The 17,049-nt window shown below is 57.4% G+C and overlaps 1 protein-coding gene across 1 annotated transcript in view; it reads left to right on the top strand.

Annotated features, from left to right (window-relative positions):
- greb1l (GREB1 like retinoic acid receptor coactivator) overlaps positions 1 to 17,049 on the top strand; it is a 436,507-nt gene that overhangs the window by 224,939 nt on the left and 194,519 nt on the right. Inside the window, exon 3 of the mRNA XM_085992812.1 lies at positions 14,324 to 14,483. Within this exon, the coding sequence (XP_085848938.1) occupies positions 14,327 to 14,483 (157 nt within the window). The 5' untranslated portion in view covers positions 14,324 to 14,326. The remainder of the gene's footprint in view (positions 1 to 14,323; positions 14,484 to 17,049) is intronic.

Raw genomic sequence — 17,049 nt, 5'->3', positions numbered from 1 at the left:
GGTGAGGGGGGGAGATAGTGATGGGCGATTGGGCTAGTATCAATGGCCGGGGGTGAGTGTGGGGAGACAGCGATGGGCGATTGGGCTAGTATCACTGGCCGGGTTTGAGAAGGGGGAGATAGCGATGGGCAATTGGGCTAGTATCACTGGCCGGGGGTGAGGGGCGGAGATATCGATGGGCGATTGGGCTAGTATCACTGGATGTGGGTGAGGGGGGAGAGAGCGTTGGGCGATTGGGCTAGTACCACTGGCCGGGGATGGTGGGGGGAGATAGCGATGGGCGATTGGGCTGGTATCACTGGCCGGGGGTGAGGTGGGGAGATAGCGATGGGCGATTGGGCTAGTATCACTGGCCGTGGGTGATGGGGGGAGATAGCGATGGGTGACTGGGCTAGTATCACTGGCCGGGGCTGAGGGGGGGAGATAGCGATGGGCGATTGGGCTAGTATCACTGGCCGACGGTGAGGGGGGGGAGATAGCGATAGGCGATTGGGCTAGTTTCACTAGCCGGGGGTGAGGGAGGGAGATAGTGATGGGCGATTGGGCTAGTATGACTGGCCGGGGGTGAGGTAGGGGGAGATAGTGATGGGTGATTGGGCTAGTATCACTGACCGGGGGTGAGTGGGGAGCTAGCGATGGGTGATTGGGCCAGTATCACTGGCCGGTGGTGAGTGGGGGAGATAGTGATGGACGATTGGGCTAGTATCACTGGCCGGGGGTGAGGCGGGGAGATAGCGATGGGCGATTGGGCTGGTATTACTGGCCGGGGGTTACGGGGGGAGATAGTGATGGGCGATTGGGCTAGTATCACTGGCCGGTGGTGAGGGGGGGAGATGGCAATGGGCGATTGGGCTGGTATCACTGGCCGGGGGTGAGGGGGGAGATAGCGATGGGCGATTGGGCTAGTATCACTGGCCGGGGGTGAGGGGGGGAGATAGCGATGGGCGATTGGGCTAGTATCACTGACCGGGGGTGAGCGGGGACATAGCGATGGGTGATTGGGCTAGTATCACTGGCCGGGGGTGAGGCGGGAGATGGCGATGGGCGATTGGGCTAGTATCACTGGCCGGGGGTGAAAGGGGAGATAGTGATGGGCGATTGGGCTGGTATCACTGGCCGGGGGTGAGGGTGGTGAGATAGTGATGGGCGATTGGGCTTATATCACTGGCCGGGGGTGAGGGTGGGGAGATAGTGCTGGGCGATTGGGCTGGTATCACTGGCCGGGGGTGAGGGTGGGGAGATAGTGATGGGCGATTGGGCTAGTATCACTGGCCGGGGGTGAGGGTGGGAGATAGTGATGTGCGATTGGGCTAGTATCACCGGCCGGGGGTGAGAGGGGAGATAGCGATGGGCGATTGGGCTAGTATCACTGGCTGGTGGTGATGGGGGGAGATAGCGATGGGCGATTGGGCTAGTATCACTGGCCGGGGGTGAGGGGGAGTAAGATAGCGATGGGCAATTGGGCTAGTATCACTGGCCGGGGGTGAGGGGGGCAGATAGCGATCGGCGATTGGGCTAGTATCACTGGCCGGGGATGAGGGGGGGCGATAGCGATGGGCGATTGGGCTAGTGTCACTGGCCGGGTGTGATGGGGGGGAGATAGCGATGGGCGATTGGGCTAGTATCACTGGCTGGGGGTGAGGGGGGGAGATAGTGATGGGCGATTGGGCTAGTATCACTGGCCGGGGGTGAGTGTGGGGAGACAGCGATGGGCGATTGGGCTCGTATCACTGGCCGGGGTTGAGGGGGGGGAGATAGTGATGGACAATTGGGCTTGTATCACTGGCCGGGGGTGAGGGGGGGAGATAGTGATGGGCGATTGGGCTAGTATCACTGGCCGGGGTGAGTGGGGGAGATGGCGATGGGCGATTGGGCTAGTATCACTGGCCGGGGGTGAAAGGGCAGAAGGTGATGTGCGATTGGGCTAGTAACACTGGCGGGGGGTGAGTGGGGGAGATAGCGATGGGCGATTGGGCTAGTATCACTCGCCTGGGGTGAGGGGCGGTGATAGTGATGGGCGATTGGGCTGGTATCACTGGCCGGTGGTGAGGGTGGTGAGATAGTGATGGGCGATTGGGTTAGTATCACTGGCCGGGGTGAGGGTGGGGAGATAGTGATGGGCGATTGGGCTAGTATCACTGGCCGGGGGTGAGAGGGGAGATAGCGATGGGCGATTGGGCTAGTATCACTGTCTGGGGGTGACGGGGGGAGATAGCGATGGGCGATTGGGCTAGTATCACTGGCCGGGTGTGATGGGGGGGAGATAGCGATGGGCGATTGGGTTAGTATCACTGGCTGGGGGTGAAAGGGGTAGATAGCGATGGGTGATTGGGCTAGTATCACTGGCCGGGGGTGAGGGTGGGGAGATAGCGATGGGCGATTGGGCTAGTATCACTGGCCGGGGGTGAGGGTGGGGAGATAGTGATGGGCGATTGGGCTAGTATCACTGGCCGGGGGTGAGAGGGGAGATAGCGATGGGCGATTGGGCTAGTATTACTGTCTGGGGGTGACGGGGGGAGATAGCGATGGGCGATTGGGCTAGTATCACTGGCCGGGTGTGATGGGGGCGAGATAGCGATGGGCGATTGGGTTAGTATCACTGGCTGGGGGTGAAAGGGGTAGATAGCGATGGGCGATTGGGCTAGTATCACTGGCTGGGGGTGAGGGGGGGAGATAGTGATGGGCGATTGGGCTAGTATCACTGGCCGGGGGTGAGTGTGGGGAGACAGCGATGGGCGATTGGGCTGGTATCACTGGCCGGGTTTGAGAAGGGGGAGATAGCGATGGGCAATTGGGCTACTATCACTGGCCGGGGGTGAGGGGCGGAGATATCGATGGGCGATTGAGCTACTATCAGTGGATGTGGGTGAGGGGGGAGAGAGCGATGGGCGATTGGGCTAGTACCACTGGCCGGGGATGGTGGGGGGAGATAGCGATGGGCGATTTTGCTAGTATCACTGGCCGGGGGTGAGGTGGGGAGATAGCGATGGGCGATTGGGCTAGTATTCACTGGCCGTGGGTGATGGGGGGAGATAGCGATGGGTGACTGGGCTCGTATCACTGGCCGGGGCTGAGGGGGGGAGATAGCGATGGGCGATTGGGCTAGTATCACTGGCCGAGGGTGAGGGGGGAAGATAGCGATAGGCGATTGGGCTAGTTTCACTAGCCGGGGGTGAGGGAGGGAGATAGTGATGGGCGATTGGGCTAGTATCACTGGCCGGGGCTGAGGGAGCGTGATAGCGATGGGCGATTGGGCTAGTATCACTGGCCGGGGGTGAGGGGGGAGATAGCGATGGGCGAGTGGGCTAGTATCACTGGCCGGGGGTGAGGGGGGAGATAGTGATGGGCGATTGAGCTTTTATCACTGGCCGGGGGTGAGGGGGGGAGATAGCGATGGGCGATTGGGCTTGTATCACTGGCCGGGGGTGAGGGTGGAGATAGCGATGGGTGATTGGGCTAGTATCACTGGCCGGGTGTGACGGGGGGAGATAGTGATGGACGATTGGGCTAGTATCACTGGCCGGGGGTGAGGGTGGGGAGATAGTGATGGACGATTGGGCTAGTATCACTGGCCGGGGGTGAGGGGGGAGATAGTGATGGGCGATTGGGCTAGTATCACTGGCCGGGGGTGAGGGGGGGGAGATAGCGATGGGCGATTGGGCTAGTATTACTGGCCGGGGGTGAGTGGGGAGATAGCGATGGATGATTGGGCTCGTATCACTGGCCGGGGTTGAGGGGGGGAGATAGTGATGGACAATTGGGCTTGTATCACTGGCCGGGGGTGAGGGGGGGAGATAGTGATGGGCGATTGGGCTAGTATCACTGGCCGGGGTGAGTGGGGGAGATGGCGATGGGCGATTGGGCTAGTATCACTGGCCGGGGGTGAAAGGGCAGAAGGTGATGTGCGATTGGGCTAGTAACACTGGCGGGGGGTGAGTGGGGGAGATAGCGATGGGCGATTGGGCTAGTATCACTCGCCTGGGGTGAGGGGCAGTGATAGTGATGGGCGATTGGGCTGGTATCACTGGCCGGTGGTGAGGGTGGTGAGATAGTGATGGGCGATTGGGTTAGTATCACTGGCCGGGGGTGAGGGTGGGGAGATAGTGATGGGCGATTGGGCTAGTATCACTGGCCGGGGGTGAGAGGGGAGATAGCGATGGGCGATTGGGCTAGTATCACTGTCTGGGGGTGACGGGGGGAGATAGCGATGGGCGATTGGGCTAGTATCACTGGCCGTGTGTGATGGGGGGGAGATAGCGATGGGCGATTGGATTAGTATCACTGGCTGGGGGTGAAAGGGGTAGATAGCGATGGGCGATTGGGCTAGTATCACTGGCCGGGGGTGAGGGTGGGGAGATAGCGATGGGCGATTGGGCTAGTATCACTGGCCGGGGGTGAGGGTGGGGAGATAGTGATGGGCGATTGGGCTAGTATCACTGGCCGGGTGTGAGGGTGGGGAGATAGCGATGGGCGATTGGGCTAGTATCACTGGCCGGGGGTGAGGGGGGGAGATAGCGATGGGCGATTGGGCTAGTATCACTGGCCGGGGGTGAGGGTGGGGAGATAGCGATGGGCGATTGGGCTGGTATCACTGGCCGGGGGTGAGGGGGGAGCTAGCGATGGGCGATTGGGCTAGTATCACTGGCCGGGGGTGAGGGGGGAGATAGCGATGGGCGATTGGGCTAGTATCACTGGCCGGGGGTGAGGTAGGGGGAGATAGTGATGGGTGATTGGGCTAGTATCACTGGCCGGGGGTGAGGGGGGGAGATAGCGATGGCTGATTGGGCTAGTATCACTGGCCTGGGGTGAGGGGGGCAGATAGTGATGGGCGATTGGGCTAGTATCACTAGCCGGGGGTGAGGGGGGCAGATAGTGATGGGCAATTGGGCTAGTATCACTGGCCGGGGGTGAGGGGCGGAGATATCGATGGGCGATTGGGCTAGTATCACTGGATGTGGGTGAGGGGGGAGAGAGCGTTGGGCGATTGGGCTAGTACCACTGGCCGGGGATGGTGGGGGGAGATAGCGATGGGCGATTGGGCTGGTATCACTGGCCGGGGGTGAGGTGGGGAGATAGCGATGGGCGATTGGGCTAGTATCACTGGCCGTGGGTGATGGGGGGAGATAGCGATGGGTGACTGGGCTAGTATCACTGGCCGGGGCTGAGGGGGGGAGATAGCGATGGGCGATTGGGCTAGTATCACTGGCCGACGGTGACGGGGGGGAGATAGCGATCGGCGATTGGGCTAGTTTCACTAGCCGGGGGTGAGGGAGGGAGATAGTGATGGGCGATTGGGCTAGTATCACTGGCCGGGGGTGAGGGAGGGTGATAGCGATGGGCGATTGGGCTAGTATCACTGTCCGGGGGTGAGGGGGGAGATAGCGATGGGCGAGTGGGCTAGTATCACTGGCCGGGGGTGAGGGGGGAGATAGTGATGGGCGATTGAGCTTTTATCACTGGCCGGGGGTGAGGGGGGGAGATAGCGATGGGCGATTGGGCTTGTATCACTGGCCGGGGGTGAGGGTGGAGATAGCGATGGGTGATTGGGCTAGTATCACTGGCCGGGTGTGACGGGGGGAGATAGTGATGGACGATTGGGCTAGTATCACTGGCCGGGTGTGAGGGTGGGGAGATAGTGATGGGCGATTGGGCTAGTATCACTAGCCTGGGGTGAGGGGGGTGATAGTGATGGGCGATTGGCTGGTATCACTGGCCGGGGGTGAGGGTGGTGAGATAGTGATGGGCGATTGGGCTAGTATCACTGGCCGGGGGTGAGGGTGGGGAGATGGTGATGGGCGATTGGGCTAGTATCACTGGCCGGGGGTGAGGGTGAGGAGATAGTGATGGGCGATTGGGCTAGTATCACTGGCTGTGGGTGAGAGGGGAGATAGCGATGGGCGATTGGGCTAGTATCACTGTCTCGGGGTGACGGGGGGAGATAGCGATGGGCGATTGTGCTAGTATCACTGGCCGGGGTTGAGGGGGAGTGAGATAGCGATGGGCGATTGGGCTAGTATCACTGGCCGGGGGTGAGGGGTGGTGGTAGCGATTGCCGATTGGGCTAGTATCACTGGCCGGGGGTGAGGCGGGGAGATAGCGATGGGCGATTGGGCTAGTGTCACTGGCCGGGTGTGATGGGGGGGAGATAGCGATGGGCGATTGGGCTAGTATCACTGGCTGGGGGTGAATTAGGTAGATAGCGATGGGCGATTGGGCTAGTATGCCTGGCCGGGGCTGAGGGGGGGAGATAGCGATGGGCGATTGGGCTAGTATCACTGGCCGACGGTGAGGTGGGGGAGATAGCGATAGGCGATTGGGCTAGTTTCACTAGCCGGGGGTGAGGGAGGGAGATAGTGATGGGCGATTGGGCTAGTATCACTGGCCGGGGGTGAGGGAGGGTGATAGCGATGGGCGATTGGGCTAGTATCACTGTCCGGGGGTGAGGGGGGAGATAGCGATGGGCGAGTGGGCTAGTATCACTGGCCGGGGGTGAGGGGGGAGATAGTGATGGGCGATTGAGCTTTTATCACTGGCCGGGGGTGAGGGGGGTAGATAGCGATGGGCGATTGGGCTTGTATCACTGGCCGGGGGTGAGGGTGGAGATAGCGATGGGTGATTGGGCTTGTATCACTGGCCGGGTGTGACGGGGGGAGATAGTGATGGACGATTGGGCTAGTATCACTGGCCGGGGGTGAGGGTGGGGAGATAGTGATGGGCGATTGGGCTAGTATCACTAGCCTGGGGTGAGGGGGGGTGATAGTGATGGGCGATTGGCTGGTATCACTGGCCAGGGGTGAGGGTGGGGAGATGGTGATGGGCGATTGGGCTAGTATCACTGGCCGGGGGTGAGGGTGAGGAGATAGTGATGGGCGATTGGGCTAGTATCACTGGCCGGGGGTGAGTGGGGAGATAGCGATGGATGATTGGGCTCGTATCACTGGCCGGGGTTGAGCGGGGGGAGATAGTGATGGACGATTGGGCTTGTATCACTGGCCGGGGGTGAGGGGGGGAGATAGTGATGGGCGATTGGGCTAGTATCACTGGCCGGGGTGAGTGGGGGAGATGGCGATGGGCGATTGGGCTAGTATCACTGGCCGGGGGTGAAAGGGCAGAAGGTGATGTGCGATTGGGCTAGTAACACTGGCTGGGGGTGAGTGGGGGAGATAGCGATGGGCGATTGGGCTAGTATCACTCACCTGGGGTGAGGGGCGGTGATAGTGATGGGCGATTGGGCTGGTATCACTGGCCGGGGGTGAGGTGGGGAGATAGCGATGGGCGATTGGGCTAGTATCACTGGCCGTGGGTGATGGGGGGAGATAGCGATGGGTGACTGGGCTAGTATCACTGGCCGGGGCTGAGGGGGGGAGATAGCGATGGGCGATTGGGCTAGTATCACTGGCCGACGGTGAGGGGGGGGAGATAGCGATAGGCGATTGGGCTAGTTTCACTAGCCGGGGGTGAGGGAGGGAGATAGTGATGGGCGATTGGGCTAGTATCACTGGCCGGGGGTGAGGGAGGGTGATAGCGATGGGCGATTGGGCTAGTATCACTGTCCGGGGGTGAGGGGGGAGATAGCGATGGGCGAGTGGGCTAGTATCACTGGCCGGGGATGAGGGGGGAGATAGTGATGGGCGATTGAGCTTTTATCACTGGCCGGGGGTGAGGGGGGGAGATAGCGATGGGCGATTGGGCTTGTATCACTGGCCGGGGGTGAGGGTGGAGATAGCGATGGGTGATTGGGCTAGTATCACTGGCCGGGTGTGACGGGGGGAGATAGTGATGGACGATTGGGCTAGTATCACTGGCCGGGTGTGAGGGTGGGGAGATAGTGATGGGCGATTGGGCTAGTATCACTAGCCTGGGGTGAGGGGGGGTGATAGTGATGGGCGATTGGCTGGTATCACTGGCCGGGGGTGAGGGTGGTGAGATAGTGATGGGCGATTGGGCTAGTATCACTGGCCGGGGGTGAGGGTGGGGAGATGGTGATGGGCGATTGGGCTAGTATCACTGGCCGGGGGTGAGGGTGAGGAGATAGTGATGGGCAATTGGGCTAGTATCACTGGCTGTGGGTGAGAGGGGAGATAGCGATGGGCGATTGGGCTAGTATCACTGTCTCGGGGTGACGGGGGGAGATAGCGATGGGCGATTGTGCTAGTATCACTGGCCGGGGTTGAGGGGGAGTGAGATAGCGATGGGCGATTGGGCTAGTATCACTGGCCGGGGGTGAGGGGGGGAGATGGCGATGGGCGATTGGGCTAGTGTCACTGGCCGGTGGTGAGGGGGGGAGATGGCAATGGGCGATTGGGCTGGTATCACTGGCCGGGGGTGAGCGGGGAGATAGCGATGGGCGATTGGGCTGGTATCACTGGCCGGGGGTGAGGGGGGAGATAGCAATGGGCGATTGGGCTAGTATCACTGACCGGGGGTGAGTGGGGAGATAGCGATGGGTGATTGGGCTGGTATCACTGGCCGGGGGTGAGGCGGGGAGATGGCGATGGGCGATTGGGCTAGTATCACTGGCCGGGGGTGAGAGGGGAGATGGCGATGGGCGATTGGGCTAGTATCACTGGCTGGTGGTGACGGGGGGAGATAGCGATGGGCGATTGGGCTAGTATCACTGGCCGGGGGTGAGGGGGAGTGAGATAGCGATGGGCGATTGGGCTAGTATCACTGGCCGCGGGTGAGGGGGGGAGATAGCGATCGGCGATTGGGCTAGTATCACTGGCCGGGGATGAGGGGGGGGCGATAGCGATGGGCGATTGGGCTAGTGTCACTGGCCGGGTGTGATGGGGGGGAGATTGCGCTGGGCGATTGGGCTAGTATCACTGGCTGGGGGTGAGGGGGGGAGATAGTGATGGGCGATTGGGCTAGTATCACTGGCCGGGGGTGAGTGTGGGGAGACAGCGATGGGCGATTGGGCTAGTATCACTGGCCGGGTTTGAGAAGGGGGAGATAGCGATGGGCAATTGGGCTAGTATCACTGGCCGGGGGTGAGGGGCGGAGATATCGATGGGCGATTGGGCTAGTATCACTGGATGTGGGTGAGGGGGGAGAGAGCGTTGGGCGATTGGGCTAGTACCACTGGCCGGGGATGGTGGGGGGAGATAGCGATGGGCGATTGGGCTGGTATCACTAGCCGGGGGTGAGGTGGGGAGATAGCGATGGGCGATTGGGCTAGTATCACTGGCCGTGGGTGATGGGGGGAGATAGCGATGGGTGACTGGGCTAGTATCACTGGCCGGGGCTGAGGGGGGGAGATAGCGATGGGCGATTGGGCTAGTATCACTGGCCGACGGTGAGGGGGGGGAGATAGCGATAGGCGATTGGGCTAGTTTCACTAGCCGGGGGTGAGGGAGGGAGATAGTGATGGGCGATTGGACTAGTATCACTGGCCGGGGGTGAGGGAGGGTGATAGCGATGGGCGATTGGGCTAGTATCACTGTCCGGGGGTGAGGGGGGAGATAGCGATGGGCGAGTGGGCTAGTATCACTGGCCGGGGATGAGGGGGGAGATAGTGATGGGCGATTGAGCTTTTATCACTGGCCGGGGGTGAGGGGGGGAGATAGCGATGGGCGATTGGGCTTGTATCACTGGCCGGGGGTGAGGGTGGAGATAGCGATGGGTGATTGGGCTAGTATCACTGGCCGGGTGTGACGGGGGGAGATAGTGATGGACGATTGGGCTAGTATCACTGGCCGGGTGTGAGGGTGGGGAGATAGTGATGGGCGATTGGGCTAGTATCACTAGCCTGGGGTGAGGGGGGGTGATAGTGATGGGCGATTGGCTGGTATCACTGGCCGGGGGTGAGGGTGGTGAGATAGTGATGGGCGATTGGGCTAGTATCACTGGCCGGGGGTGAGGGTGGGGAGATGGTGATGGGCGATTGGGCTAGTATCACTGGCCGGGGGTGAGGGTGAGGAGATAGTGATGGGCAATTGGGCTAGTATCACTGGCTGTGGGTGAGAGGGGAGATAGCGATGGGCGATTGGGCTAGTATCACTGTCTCGGGGTGACGGGGGGAGATAGCGATGGGCGATTGGGCTAGTATCACTGGCCGGGGGTGAGGGGGGGAGATGGCGATGGGCGATTGGGCTAGTGTCACTGGCCGGTGGTGAGGGGGGGAGATGGCAATGGGCGATTGGGCTGGTATCACTGGCCGGGGGTGAGCGGGGAGATAGCGATGGGCGATTGGGCTAGTATCACTGGCCGGGGGTGAGGCGGGGAGATGGCGATGGGCGATTGGGCTAGTATCACTGGCCGGGGGTGAGAGGGGAGATGGCGATGGGCGATTGGGCTAGTATCACTGGCTGGTGGTGACGGGGGGAGATAGCGATGGGCGATTGGGCTAGTATCACTGGCCGGGGGTGAGGGGGAGTGAGATAGCGATGGGCGATTGGGCTAGTATCACTGGCCGCGGGTGAGGGGGGGAGATAGCGATCGGCGATTGGGCTAGTATCACTGGCCGGGGATGAGGGGGGGGGCGATAGCGATGGGCGATTGGGCTAGTGTCACTGGCCGGGTGTGATGGGGGGGAGATTGCGCTGGGCGATTGGGCTAGTATCACTGGCTGGGGGTGAGGGGGGGAGATAGTGATGGGCGATTGGGCTAGTATCACTGGCCGGGGGTGAGTGTGGGGAGACAGCGATGGGCGATTGGGCTAGTATCACTGGCCGGGTTTGAGAAGGGGGAAATAGCGATGGGCAATTGGGCTAGTATCACTGGCCGGGGGTGAGGGGCGGAGATATCGATGGGCGATTGGGCTAGTATCACTGGATGTGGGTGAGGGGGGAGAGAGCGTTGGGCGATTGGGCTAGTACCACTGGCCGGGGATGGTGGGGGGAGATAGCGATGGGCGATTGGGCTGGTATCACTGGCCGGGGGTGAGGTGGGGAGATAGCGATGGGCGATTGGGCTAGTATCACTGGCCGTGGGTGATGGGGGGAGATAGCGATGGGTGACTGGGCTAGTATCACTGGCCGGGGCTGAGGGGGGGAGATAGCGATGGGCGATTGGGCTAGTATCACTGGCCGACGGTGAGGGGGGGGAGATAGCGATAGGCGATTGGGCTAGTTTCACTAGCCGGGGGTGAGGGAGGGAGATAGTGATGGGCGATTGGGCTAGTATCACTGGCCGGGGGTGAGGGAGGGTGATAGCGATGGGCGATTGGGCTAGTATCACTGTCCGGGGGTGAGGGGGGAGATAGCGATGGGCGAGTGGGCTAGTATCACTGGCCAGGGGTGAGGGGGGAGATAGTGATGGGCGATTGAGCTTTTATCACTGGCCGGGGGTGAGGGGGGGAGATAGCGATGGGCGATTGGGCTTGTATCACTGGCCGGGGGTGAGGGTGGAGATAGCGATGGGTGATTGGGCTAGTATCACTGGCCGTGTGTGACGGGGGGAGATAGTGATGGACGATTGGGCTAGTATCACTGGCCGGGTGTGAGGGTGGGGAGATAGTGATGGGCGATTGGGCTAGTATCACTAGCCTGGGGTGAGGGGGGGTGATAGTGATGGGCGATTGGCTGGTATCACTGGCCGGGGGTGAGGGTGGTGAGATAGTGACGGGCGATTGGGCTAGTATCACTGGCCGGGGGTGAGGGTGGGGAGATGGTGATGGGCGATTGGGCTAGTATCACTGGCCGGGGGTGAGGGTGGGGAGATAGTGATGGGCGATTGGGCTAGTATCACTGGCTGTGGGTGAGAGGGGAGATAGCGATGGGCGATTGGGCTAGTATCACTGTCTCGGGGTGACGGGGGGAGATAGCGATGGGCGATTGTGCTAGTATCACTGGCCGGGGTTGAGGGGGAGTGAGATAGCGATGGGCGATTGGGCTAGTATCACTGGCCGGGGGTGAGGGGTGGTGGTAGCGATTGGCGATTGGGCTAGTATCACTGGCCGGGGGTGAGGCGGGGAGATAGCGATGGGCGATTGGGCTAGTGTCACTGGCCGGGTGTGATGGGGGGGAGATAGCGATGGGCGATTGGGCTAGTATCACTGGCTGGGGGTGAATGGGGTAGATAGCGATGGGCGATTGGGCTAGTATGCCTGGCCGGGGCTGAGGGGGGGAGATAGCGATGGGCGATTGGGCTAGTATCACTGGCCGACAGTGAGTTGGGGGAGATAGCGATAGGCGATTGGGCTAGTTTCACTAGCCGGGGGTGAGGGAGGGAGATAGTGATGGGCGATTGGGCTAGTATCACTGGCCGGGGGTGAGGGAGGGTGATAGCGATGGGCGATTGGGCTAGTATCACTGGCTGGGGGTGAGGGTGGGGTGATAGTGATGGGCGATTGGGCCAGTATCACTGGCCGGGGGTGAGGGTGGGGAGATAGCGATGGGCGATTGGGCTAGTATCACTGGCCGGGTTTGAGAGGGGGGAGATAGCGATGGGCGATTGGGCTAGTAACACTGGCTGGGGGTGAGGGTGGGGTGATAGTGATGGGCGATTGGGCCAGTATCACTGGCCGGGGGTGAGGGTGGGGAGATAGCGATGGGCGATTGGGCTAGTATCACTGGCTGGGTTTGAGAGGGGGGAGATAGCGATGGGCGATTGGGCTAGTATCACTGGCTTGGGGTGAGGGGGGGAGATAGCGATGGGCGATTGGACTAGTATCACTGGCCGGGGGTGACGGGGGGAGATAGCGATCGGCGATTGGGCTAGTATCACTGGCCGGGGGTGACGGGGGAAGATAGTGATGGGCGATTGGGCTGGTATCACTGGCTGGGGGTGAGGGTGGGGAGATAGCAATGGGCGATTGGGCTAGTATGAGTGGCCGGCTTTGAGAGCGGGGAGATAGCGATGGGCGATTGGGCTGGTATCACTGGCTGGGGGTGAGCGGGGAGATAGTGATGGGCGATTGGGCTAGTTTCACTGGCCGGGGGTAAGGGTGGGGAGATAGTGATGGGCGATTGGGCTAGTATCACTGGCCGGGGGTGACGGGGGGAGATAGCGATGGGTGATTGGGCTAGTTTCACTGGCCGGGGGTAAGGGTGGGGAGATAGTGATGGGCGATTGGGCTAGTATCACTGGCCGGGGGTGACGGGGGGAGATAGCGATGGGTGATTGGGCTAGTTTCACTGGCCGGGGGTGAGGCGGGGAGATAGCAATGGGTGATTGGGCTAGTATTACTGGCCGGGAGTGATGGGGGGAGATAGCAATGGGTGATTGGGCTGGTATCACTGGCCAGGGTGTGGTGGCAGGGGGGTGGGGGGAGATAGCGATGGGCGATTGGGCTAGTATCACTGGCCGGGGGTGAGGGGGGTAGATAGCGATGGACGATTGGGCTAGTATCACTGGCCTGGGGTGACGGGGGGAGATAGCGATGGGCGATTGGGCCAGTATCACTGGCCTGGGGTACGGTTGGGGAGATAGCGATGGGCAATTGGGCAATATCACTGGCCAGGGGGGTGGGGAATTTACAATATTCATAACGTGCGCTGCTGCTGTTGGCGCTTGTGCCTTATCCCATTTGGAGGCTGTGCGCATGTTTCCTGCCTGCCTTATTGGGAGCATAGAAAGCTGTTTAGCATCCAAAAAACGGGTACTGCAGGACCGAATTTCTAGGCCCTTAAATCTCAGAAGGCATTTACTAGGGTTAAATAGTGTTACCTTTACAGCCAGACATCTGCTTTCTCCATGCAGACTGGCTTCATGTAGATAACGGTCCAGTATCACTGGTAATGAGAATGCTGTCAAATCTCACTGCTGTAGTGCTTCTTGTCTCATTACGATAACAAGACTAAGAAGGTATGTCAGCAGAAATAGTGGAAAGAGTATTGAGATAGGTTGGAAAGGGTTTCCCCCAATATTCTCCTTTTTTCTCCTCTCTTCTGAAGTGGGTACTGGTGCTGGAGCAACATACACAGATGACTTACTCCATCTTGCTGAACCTGTGGGAATTCCCTACAGCTACCACGTGAAATGCTGTGGTTAACAGCTTGAAATAAAACTTCCAAATTTGGTTTACGAATTCTCCAGATTTACCAAAATGCCTCGTGAATCTCTGCCAACGTTTCATTATCCACACGTGCACAGCTTTGATGCTCTGCATGACCAAATAGCTAACATTTACTGCAAGGCATCTTGGAAAAGTAAAGCCATGTAAAAAAAAAACTTACCTGGTGTACTGTATGAAAAAGGATTAAATAAGTTCTATGTTTTTAAAGTTTTTTGGGGCATGCTGTTTTTGACTTTTTTTTTAGATAACTCTGCCATTCTGTTGGAGCTTGATGTTCTAAATATCCCAGGATTGATATTGAGAATACCAATAATTAGCTCTTTAGTTTATTCATTGCTCATTGGTGTTGCTTTGTCTTATTTTCAGACAATGGGAAATTCATATGCTGGGCAACTGAAATCTGCACGCTTTGAAGAGGCTCTTCACAATTCAATAGAAGCATCACTTCGCTCCAACAGTATTTCTCCTCGACCAATCTTCTCTCAGCTCTACCTTGAATCGGATCAGCCACCTCTATCCCCTGAAGGTCAAGATAACTTTTGTTTGGTTTCAGTGGTCATTGGGGAAAGTGATTTGTTGCAGCAAGTGATTTTTTTTTATCGCTGTGATCCAATCAGAAACTGGTATTTTCACTTCTTCTGGGACTTATACAAAATTGTGATACTTGTTCAGCAAATTGCACTACATGCGGTAAGTGTAGACATTTGTAGGCTTTGTCATGGGATGTCGTACTGTGCCAAATCACTTGCCCTAATGGTAGATCATTTACGTAACAATTATATATGTGTAAATATAAAGCATCCTGCCAAACTGAGATTTGGCAGAAAGTTGGGGGAATGTGGTTGAATGAATAGAGCATCCATCCTATGTTCAATTTTACTTTAACACTATGCATTGTACGTACAGATCCCTGACTCAAAAAGGGAGACCGATGAGTGACTGGTGTGACATTACAGCAACTTTTATATCCATCTAAGTTATTCTCAATTGAGACCAGTTGTCCTCAACTGACATTTTAGAATGTCTTTAAATAGTCAGAACTCTGTAACCAAACAAACTGTGATTGAATTCCTTTCCATCTTATTTAGGATGCTCACTAATCATTGATGTTGATACAAAAGACAACATGGCCTACCTTTACAGTCGTCTTGATATTCATGATTTAAGCCAGTTACTTTCTTCTTTAGCAGGCTTCAGTCAGAGAGGTAAGGGTTGTTGCTACAATGTTCTGTGCCTCACTTAGGATGATTTATCAAGGATTTGGGGAGCATGGGATCTTGATCATTCAGCTATGAAATTAATTTTGAATTCAGATGCAATCCACTTTGAATTCAGTTGCAAAAAGCTGAACAAAAGATGAGCTTGCAGGAGAAATGGCATGTTTGTGGTAGTCGAAGCCCGATAGGCAAAATGTATTAGACTGTCTGAGGAACGGCATCTTCAGGATACATTGTAGATTTTCAGATTCTGTGTTAATTACAGTAGCCTTTAAAAGGAAAATATTTGGCTGTGACTGGTAGTGATGATATCATTTATTGGTGGTGAATCATCACTGCTGCTGCTTTGGCTTCATTCCTGAATCAAGAAGTTTGTGAATGAATGATTGAGATTCTGTGCTACTTCAAGCTCTTGGTAAATCTTCTTGAGCAAATTGCAGATCACCAAAGCAACATCTCTCACCTCTGACTGCAGCCTGCTAAAGAAGCGAAAAACTTGGACACTGGGATCTGGTAAAAGCCTTTAATAGCAAAGGAAGATCACCGTGGGAGAAGTGGCATGCTGTCGTTCCATAGCACAGCCTTGCTACACTGTTGCTATTGTAAATGTAACCCAGAATACTTAATAGCAAATCATAGACTTCACTTTCAAACAGGGAGCACTCCTTCAGGACAACAAACTGAAATATGAGAGGGGAGACTGTGGCTGGAAGCAGTCAAGTACCTTGAGTACTGGCCCAGGGCAATGGGTGGCCAGCCCCAGGAACAGAGCACAAGGGTTGACTGGCTGCACAATTTAGATACCACACTAGAGTGGGGGTGGGGTGGCAAGAAGCAGAAGCTGCAAACAAGTAGTGCAGAAAACATACCACAGAAGAGACTGAAGCTCGACTTTAGCTTGGGGCGTGAGTGCGGTGTGCAGGGGCTGGGGCGGGACGGAGCAGGCGGGAAATGCCCATGACGCTGCTGGTATCAGGCCTGGCCCATTTGAACTCCCGAGCCTTATTAAAATGAACAAAGGCTGGCTCATGCTTGAACCCAGCAGAAATGATGAGGAGGGCGGCAGGCGGGAACAGGATTTCGGGCGGCAGGAGAAAGCCGCCGGGGATCTGAGGGAACGGTTCCTGACAGGAGGTAAATTGTCCAGGGGTAGGGGGCAGAGATGATCATGATCGGGGGGAAGGGAAGGAAAGCATGTGGCAGGGAGGCCCAAGGTTTTCTTGCATCACTCCTGCATCTCCTAGCCCACAAGGAAACTTTAAAAAAATCTAACTTGCCTGGGCCTCTTTTGGCCATGATCCTGTCTACCGTCAGCTTTCACTGGTGAGTCCGGCATTGGGCATTGCACACACGATCCATAGTAGCCCGAATAACACCATTGGATCCCGACATTTAAATATTAATTAGGCCCCCTAGCTAAGGATGCTGGTACTAGTATGTCTGCAAGAACATCTCTTTCCTTCATTCTCTTCCTTCTGCATGTCTCTTTCTCTGCTCTTCTACTTCTACTCTCCTTTCCTCTATTTCTGGTAGTTTCTCTTGCACTTCTGTCCTTATCCAATTCTCCCTTTCCTTCTTCCAAAACACTTCTGTTTCTTTTCTCCTTCAGTTTTTGCTCACTCTTGTTTTTCAGTTTCACTTCTCATTTTCTCTCTCCCTGTTCCTTCAATTCTTACTCTTTCTACACTTCCTGTAACTTCTTGTTCTCTTTTCTCCCCTTTACTTCTCAATCTGGTTTACCTTCTTCCTTCACTTCTTGCACTCTTTCTCCTTTTTCACGTCTTGGTGGACTTGGAAACATTTGGACAGATGGCTGATAAGGGCATCATTCGGCATAGGTGACTTTATGTGGGTTGGGACGTATGTAGGCAGGTG

This window comes from Somniosus microcephalus, chromosome 7 (genome assembly GCF_052327205.1).
Source record: "Somniosus microcephalus isolate GS21.2 chromosome 7, FLI_Smic_1.0, whole genome shotgun sequence".
NCBI lineage: Eukaryota > Metazoa > Chordata > Chondrichthyes > Squaliformes > Somniosidae > Somniosus > Somniosus microcephalus.
Note: the sequence above shows the minus strand (reverse complement) of the source record. Positions and strands in the feature narration are given on the sequence as shown.